The 8763-nt window shown below is 41.9% G+C and overlaps 1 protein-coding gene across 11 annotated transcripts in view; it reads right to left on the reverse strand.

The window, feature by feature from the left end:
* Positions 1 to 2279: 2279 nt before the first annotated feature.
* Positions 2280 to 8763, reverse strand: part of LOC139405501 (tensin-1-like) — a 253258-nt gene continuing 246774 nt past the window's right edge. For all 11 annotated transcript variants that reach the window (XM_071147881.1, XM_071147880.1, XM_071147878.1 and 8 more), the window contains 4 exons: positions 7857 to 8025; positions 5189 to 5257; positions 4865 to 4894; positions 2280 to 3219 (listed from right to left, as the gene is read on the reverse strand). In XM_071147881.1, the coding sequence (XP_071003982.1) occupies positions 3078 to 3219; positions 4865 to 4894; positions 5189 to 5257; positions 7857 to 8025 (410 nt within the window). In that variant the 3' untranslated portion in view covers positions 2280 to 3077. The remainder of the gene's footprint in view (positions 3220 to 4864; positions 4895 to 5188; positions 5258 to 7856; positions 8026 to 8763) is intronic.

The raw sequence follows: 8763 nt of genomic DNA on the forward strand, positions 1-8763 counted from the left end.
ACATTCAATTTGTGGTAGAGGGGGGATTGACCCGACAAGCATTTCTCACACCCATCTCATAGAAAAATGCAGAATCAACCATGCTTTCGACACATATAGTTTTACAGTAGTGGAGACTCATCGAAAAAAATAAATACAATTTATTTAAAATGGAGGGATTCTCATTGAAGAGGAATGAACGGTTGGAACAGAATGGAACGAGTACAGACGTCATGGAAGAAGACCCAGTGGAGCATAAAAACAAAACATTAAGCGGTAACAGAAGTGGACGAGCAAATATTTAGTGTGTATTTTGACATGACAGAATGCCATATGTAAATGCTTGTTCTTTTTTTTTCACTGGAGTAGATTTGACCATCGGGGTATGACTAATCTGCTCCAAACAGAATCCAATTGAGTAAGGACATTCACAAAATCAGAATGGCTAAAAAAAGTGACATAATACTTGTCTTCCATATTCTGAAAATAATATACTCAGCCATTTGAGTTTCGCTGGTCATTGCTGAAATCACAGTTAAAACGCCAGAGTAAAAACACAATGGGTTGGTTCACCACATGAGGGCAGTAGGCCCTACATAACAACATGAATAATTGCTTAAGATTTGAATACGGTGGTGCTTCACTAAACCTGCGATGTTAGATAGAGGAAGTAGTCACGGAGAGAATATCTGGCCTCCAAACATGCAGTGAACACACAGCTACACATCGGTGCATTGATATTTCAATTGACGTGTAAGTGCTTAACTCTGGCCATTCCATTTTAGGCAGGTTTATTTTTACATTTTTTTTAAAAATGTTGGCACAATTTTGCAACAAAGAACTTTGCTAGACGCTCTTTCTCCCCCATACCAAAGGATGCTTTATACAAAGACTCATAACATAAACAAAGTAATGCAGTGAATTGTTTTAAAGCAAAGCTTTAAAATACATACACTTCACACCATTTATTTTGATGTAGTTCAGTCTCATGATTTATAAATCTTAGCCAAAGTACAGAATATTATTTTTTCGACACTCAGTAATCTTTATGGTTGGACTATATATGTCAATTTATTATATGAGTTAAAAGAGTGACAGAGCAAAAAAATAAACATGTTTTATATATATATATATATATCTATATATGTATATGTATATGTATATAGCTTACTTGTGGGTATGATGTGGGTGTTACACGTTTGATAGGCTGATCTGTAAAGATAGTGGACTCTCTCAATCTTTACTGGGACGGTTGCAGGGGTAGAATAATTGTAATGTTCCGAAGGAGAAGAGAGAGAGCTTGATGCTTTAGTCGTAGCAACCTGGACTCTCGTTGCCCGTCCGCTCTTCAAAAATCAGCCGTGAACTCTGACCTTCCATGATGCTTATACATGCACAGCGGAGTGGAGAGGAGTGGCACTTATGGGAACCAATCAGCCAAAACCAAATGTATCCATGTAGCCTGCATTGCAGGCTGGTCTAGAAGGGTAACAACAGACGCCGGCTCCCAGCGTCATTACAGGGTTCTAATACCCCTGTGTAGGTGAATAGTTGGACCAAACTGGACAAGCTTCTATCTATCCTCCATCCTTCAACCATTCAAAAGAAGAGGGGAAAAGAAGGGTGGAAGTCAGAGGAGACCAATACAGATGTGTTCTGTTGTTCTGGAGAGAACAGCTGATGTGTTATGTTGTTCTGAAGAGAACAGCTGATGTGTTCTGTTGTTCAGAAGAGAACAGCTGATATGTTCGGTTGTTCTGAAGAGAACAGCTAATGTGTTATGTTGTTCTGAAGAAAACAGTGGAAGTCAGTTGTGTTCTGTTGTTCTGAAGAAAACAGTGGAAGTCAGATGTGTTTGTTTGTTCTGAAGAGAACAGTGGAAGTCAGATGTGTTCTGTTGTTCTGAAGAGAACAGTGGAAGTCAGATGTGTTCTGTTGTTCTGAAGAGAACAGTGGAAGTCAGATGTGTTCTGTTGTTCTGAAGAGAACAGTGGAATTCAGATGTGTTCGTTTGTTCTGAAGAGAACAGTGGAAGTCAGATGTGTTCTGTTGTTCTGAAGAGAACAGTGGAAGTCAGATGTGTTCGTTTGTTCTGAAGAGAACAGTGGAAGTCAGATGTGTTCTGTTGTTCTGAAGAGAACAGTGGAAGTCAGATGTGTTCTGTTGTTCTGAAGAGAACAGTGGAAGTCAGATGTGTTCTGTTGTTCTGAAGAGAACAGTGGAATTCAGATGTGTTCTGTTGTTCTGAAGAGAACAGTGGAAGTCGGAGGAGACCAATACAGATGATCTGAAGTCAGATGTTTTCTGTTGTTCTGAAGAGAACAACTGTGCTTTTTTCTTTATTTTCTTTCTCTATAGTAAGCTCTAAAAAAAAATCCAACAACATTTTTAGGCCCCAAGTCATCCAAGTCACCCACGCCCTACCAAGAGAGTACTCTGTGATATTTACATTGATTAAACTCGCCAGCATGCAAAAACGTACTTGAATACGGTTTGCGAAGAAAGCAAAGATGCAAACTTTTTAGGAATAAAATAAATACAGTATTTACTTGTATATAGAAAGAACATAAAATGTAAATGTTTTGATAAAGTAGCCATTTTTTTTTTTTTCACCAAATATTGTCTCAAACATACCTTCAGTGACATTGCTGCTTCTTAAAAATCTTTGGTTGAACAGTCCAAAACCCGACAGCTTCACACCCTTCTTTACATCACACAACTTTACTACTTCTTCTCTTTTTCATGCATCACATTCACTGACATCCTCACTGACATGATTTCCTCTTCCTGTTCTTGTGCTGCCCTGCTAGAGAGATCACAATGGCCTCCCATAGCCAACATTCAACAGCTTACACAGCCACACCCCACAAACTGCACTTCCTCTATCCCTCCTAGTTCGCACCACGAAGGAGTCCTTCCAAGAAGAAACACAGACACACACACACACACACAGGTAAAAGACGAGATCAGAAGGAAAGAGGTGAAACCTAAGATTAAACTTAGAATACAAACTAAAAAAAAGGAAATATATTCCCTCCGTATTTAAAAAGAACAACATACCAAAATAACTAAAAGCCAGGGGTCGCCAAAAGGTTAGCTCATCGTTTCTGCGAGCCGCTCATCACTTTGGAGACAAAGTTGACGATGGCACTGGCGGGCTGATCGGGGTCCATCTCGGCAAAGAGGTGACTGACGTTGTCAGTTGTGCTTCCTTGCTTCCGAGCCACAAACCCAAAAAACCTGGAAAAGGGAAGGGATGATGTCAATGTCGTTTATAGGCTTGTTCTAACTGGTCAAATTAATCTGTAGGAAATCATATGAATCAGAGATGAAAAGTGTGTGTGTGTGTGTGTGTGTGTGTGACCAAATGGGAGGTTTGAACCATGGTTGTTTTCATGCTACAAGACTGTTTTAGCCCGCTGAGCTAAAGCATATTACTTCAGGTCTTAGGCAAGGTTAGTCATCACTTGAGCTGGTTCACCCAAACACATCCATTATCATTGATGCTTTACTGTATCCATTAAGAGATATTGTTCTGCTAAATTGTTTGTGTTCCATCTCTATAGTTCCATGGTTAGTCTCTAGGGGGCGCTCCATGCCACTGTTAACGTTTGGAAATATTTAAGGCTCAATTCAATTCAAATCGGCGAAGTTCGGCTACATCTCTGACTGAGCCGACATATGCAGCGTTTACAGAGAATGCAGTTTCCGAGAACAGGTGAATATTGCCTTTAGATTTCAATTGCGCTATAGCACTGAACGTTAGGGATATGGATTGACTAGAAGCCTTTCTTCATTCTGTAACCAGGGCCTGGTTGGAGCATTTTTTTTAAAACTTTTTTTTGCCCTGGCTGTAATGATAAATATTTCACAGTAATTATAATGATATTTTGTCTACTTGATTTACTCTTTTGCCTGTTAGACCATATGAATTTATATAATTGAGCCCTAAGTCTCATAACGGTAAATTCATAGGCACTTTGATCCCTGAGTTTAAAACCCCAAACCATGACATGCTGTAAATTCTAAACTCTGACTGCCAACACTGGGTATTGTTGGCTAAAGGGACACTCTTTTATCTTCAGCCCAGTCATCTCTCCATCCATCTATTCTTCCTCTCTGAATCGTTGGTGGGGAGCTTTCATCCCTTCTTCTCTCCCCTGGTTTGATGTCTGAGCTACTAAATATCGCCTTTTATTTTATTTAGGATGGAGGAGAGTACTAATTGAAATCACATGGGCCAATGTATTAGAGGCAGGTCAGGAACTGATGATAAGTCTGTCTAAGTGAATAGTCCCCCCCGCCCCCCCAAAAAACCATTGTGGTCAAGCTAAACAACTGATTTGAAATCAGATCTAACTAACCTTAGTTCTAACCGGTGCCATTAGGTGTTTAACATCAAAACCATCCTTGGACCAGTTGCTGAAAGTATCAAGCTAAGTTGCTTCACTTTCTTCAGTGGTTCTGCAACTCTCATTCAAAGTAAGGTTGGGCAATCTATAAACAGTACAGACAAAAGTACACTAGGACTACCCCCTCTCTTCTACGCTTCAGCTAATCTCTGTTATTATCTATGCATAGTCACTTTAATAACTCTACCTATATGTACATCTTACCTCAATTACCTCGACACCGGTGCCCCACACATTGACTCTGTACCAGTACCCCCTGAATATAGCCTCGCTATTGTTATTTTACTGCTGCTCTTGAATTATTTGTTACTTTTAATTTTTTTTTAATGTATTTTCTTAAAAATGCACTGTTGGTTAAGGGCTTGTAAGTAAGCATTTCACTGTAAGGTCTTCCTTCACCTGTTGTATTCGGCGCATGTGACAAATAAAATTTGATTTGATTTGGTACTCAAATGCATATACTGTATACTTACTTGGCTGTGCCCCCATCAGGTTTATTCCACCTATAGAGAGATAAATAAACAGTATTATATAATGTAACATTATGTATGATACATTCAGGTCATAGGCCCCATTCATTTCAAACAGCAAAGATTACTGCCTTTCGTTTACTGTCCTCGAAAGTGTGTGTGTGTGTGTGTGTGTGTGTGTGTGTGGGTGTGTGTGTGTGTGTGTGTGTGTGTGTGTGTGTATATGTATGTCTGTGTGTGTGTGTGTGTGTATATGTACAGTATGTATGTGTGTGTGTGTGTATATGTATGTATGTGTGTGTGTTGCAGCTCAGTGTGGACACTCACCTTCTCTCCTGAGGGTCGACATCACAAAACGTGACAGTGTTGATAGGGTAGTGGCGCCGGAAGAAACGCCTGTTAGGTAAAAACAAGGTTTAGCACACTGCACTATAGCAACTCATAGACTACTACAGTACAGCGCGCGTTGGATTGAAAAGAGCCCTCAGTCAGAGTGAGCTGTTTGAAATATTGTCATTGTGGTTCAAATATTGTTGATCAGTTTTAAAAATGCAATATAGAGTCTTGTATCATCGCGCTGCCTATACTTTTCATGGGTAAACTGTCCCTTAAAAAGGTGGGTAAACTGTCCCTTTAAAAAAAGGTGAGTAAACTGTCCCTTAAAAAGGTGGGTGAACTGTCCCTTTAAAAGGTGGGTAAACTGTCCCTTAAAAAAGGTGGGTAAACTGTCCCTTAAAAAGGTGGGTAAACTGTCCCTTAAAAAGGTGGGTAAACTGTCCCTTAAAAAGGTGGGTGAACTGTCCCTTAAAAAAAGGTGGGTAAACTGTCCCTTGAAAAAAGGTGAGTAAACTGTCCCTTGAAAAAAGGTGGGTAAACTGTCCCTTGAAAAAAGGTGAGTAAACTGTCCCTTAATTAAAAAGGTGGGTGAACTGTCCCTTAAAAAAAAGGTGGGTAAACTGTCCCTTGAAAAAAGGTGAGTAAACTGTCCCTTAAAAAGGTGGGTAAACTGTCCCTTAAAAAGGTGGGGAAACTATCCCTTGAAAAAAGGTGGGTAAACCGTCCCTTGAAAAAAGGTGAGTAAACTGTCCCTTGAAAAAAGGTGGGTAAACTGTCCCTTGAAAAAAGGTGAGTAAACTGTCCCTTAAAAAGGTGGGTAAACTGTCCCTTGAAAAGGTGAGTAAACTGTCCCTTGAAAAAAAGTGGGTAAACTGTCCCTTAAAAGGTGAGTAAACTGTCCCTTAAAAAGGTGGGTAAACTGTCCCTTGAAAAGGTGGGTGAACTGTCCCTTGAAAAGGTGAGTAAACTGTCCCTTGAAAAAAGGTGGGTAAACTGTCCCTTAAAAGGTGGGTAAACTGTCCCTTAAAAAAGTGGGTAAACTGTCCCTTAAAAAGGTGGGTAAACTGTCCCTTAAAAAGGTGAGTAAACTGTCCCTTGAAAAAAAGTGGGTAAACTGTCCCTTAAAAGGTGAGTAAACTGTCCCTTAAAAAGGTGGGTAAACTGTCCCTTAAAAAGGTGGGTAAACTGTCCCTTAAAAAGGTGGGTGAACTGTCCCTTAAAAAAAGGTGGGTAAACTGTCCCTTGAAAAAAGGTGAGTAAACTGTCCCTTAAAAAGGTGAGTAAACTGTCCCTTGAAAAAAGGTGGGTAAACTGTCCCTTGAAAAAAGGTGAGTAAACTGTCCCTTAAAAAGGTGGGTAAACTGTCCCTTGAAAAGGTGAGTAAACTGTCCCTTGAAAAAAAGTGGGTAAACTGTCCCTTAAAAGGTGAGTAAACTGTCCCTTAAAAAGGTGGGTAAACTGTCCCTTGAAAAGGTGGGTGAACTGTCCCTTGAAAAGGTGAGTAAACTGTCCCTTGAAAAAAGGTGGGTAAACTGTCCCTTAAAAGGTGGGTAAACTGTCCCTTAAAAAAGTGGGTAAACTGTCCCTTAAAAAGGTGGGTAAACTGTCCCTTAAAAAGGTGGGTAAACTGTCCCTTGAAAAAAGGTGAGTAAACTGTCCCTTAAAAAAGTGTGTGAAATGTATTTACTTGTGTCTCCCCTACACTATAACCCTACACTCTACACCCCTACTCCACCCCTACTCCACCCCTACTCCCCTATAACCCTACACTCTACACCCCTACTCCACCCCACCTCCACTATAACCCTACACTCTACACCCCTACTCTACCCCTACTCCACCCCTACTCCACTATAACCCTACACTCTACACCCCTACTCCACCTCTACTCCACTATAACCCTACGCTCTACACCCTTACTCCACCCCTACTCCACTATACCGCTACACTCTACACCCCTACTCCACTATAACCCTACACTCTACACTCCTACTCCACCCCTACTCCACCCCTACTCCACCCCTACTCCACTATACCCCTAATCCACTACTCCACCACCACTCCAATATAACCCTAATCCAGTACTCCACCACTACACCCCTACTCCACCACTACTCCACTACTCCACCCCACACCCCTACTCCACCACTATACCACTACTCCATCCCTACTCCACCACTCCACCCCTACTCCACTATGTCACTACTCCACCACTACACCCCACACCCCTACTCCACCACTACACCCCCACGTCACTACTCCACCACTACACCCTACTCCACAACTACTCCACTACTACACCCTACACCCCTACCTCACTACTCCACCACTACACCCTACACCACTACTACACCTTTACTCCACTATTCCACTACTCCACCCCTACTGCACTACTCCACCACTACACCCCTACTCCACTACTCCACCACTCCACCCCTACTCTACCAGACCCTTACCCCACTACTCCACTACTCCACCCTACTCCACTACATCCCTACTTCCCTTCTCCACCACTACTCCACCCCTACTCTCCTACTCCACTACTCAACTACACACATAATCCACCACTACACCCCTACTCCACCCCGACTCCATTACTCCACTACACCACTACTCCATTATAATCGCCTGTTTGTCCTACTCCCTACTCCCTACTCACTTCCTCTGGTTATCCGTCAGGGTGATGCCTTGGGGCGACACCTTGAAGTGCACAACGGTGGCGGTGGGTGGGGACGCGGCGGCCATCGTCTCCGAGATCGCCTTGGCGATGGCCTGAGGTCCTGTCAGAGACTCCATGTCCACCGAGTTGATGTACAGCACATTGCATGCTGGGGAAAAAAAGAGTGAGGTGTAGCTAATCAGCACAGTGCATTTCACACTGGAAAGAGGAGAGAGGTCAAAAAGGAGCGAGATGATGTCATGGGCTTTTCAATACTACAACACGTATTGGTTTGGTTGTAGTGCTTTCTGTTGTGTCGTGACATGACCAACAGTTTACATTCGTTTAATTTATAGGATGTATTATGTATGCTTAAGATCAGAGTAACATGGAGTAATCTATTACAAAATGCTATTTGTCGCACACTGAGTGGACAAAACATTAAGAACACCTTCCTAATATTGAGCTGCACCCCCTTTTGCCCCTCAGAACAGCCTCAATTTGCCGGGGCGCATGGACTCTACAAGGTGTCGAAAGCGTTCCACAGAGATATTGGCCCATGTTGACTCCAATGATTCCTACAGTTGTGTCAAATTGGCTAGATGTCCTTTTGGTGGTGGAGCATTCTTGATACACACTGGAAACTGTTGAGCGTGAAAACCCCAGCAACGTTGCAGTTCTTCACACACTCAAACCGGTGCCTGGCACCTACTACCAAACCCGTTCGAAGGCACTTAAATCATCACCCTCTGAATGGCACACATACACAATCCATGTCTCAATTGTCTGAAGGCTTAAAACTACTTATTTAACATTCTACAATGATTGAATTGGTTTGATTGAAATGGATTTAACAAGTGACATCAATAAGGGATCATAGCTTTCCCCTGGATTCACCTGGTCAGTC

This window comes from Oncorhynchus clarkii, chromosome 3, assembly GCF_045791955.1.
Source record: "Oncorhynchus clarkii lewisi isolate Uvic-CL-2024 chromosome 3, UVic_Ocla_1.0, whole genome shotgun sequence".
In the NCBI taxonomy this organism is placed as follows: Eukaryota; Metazoa; Chordata; class Actinopteri; order Salmoniformes; family Salmonidae; genus Oncorhynchus; species Oncorhynchus clarkii.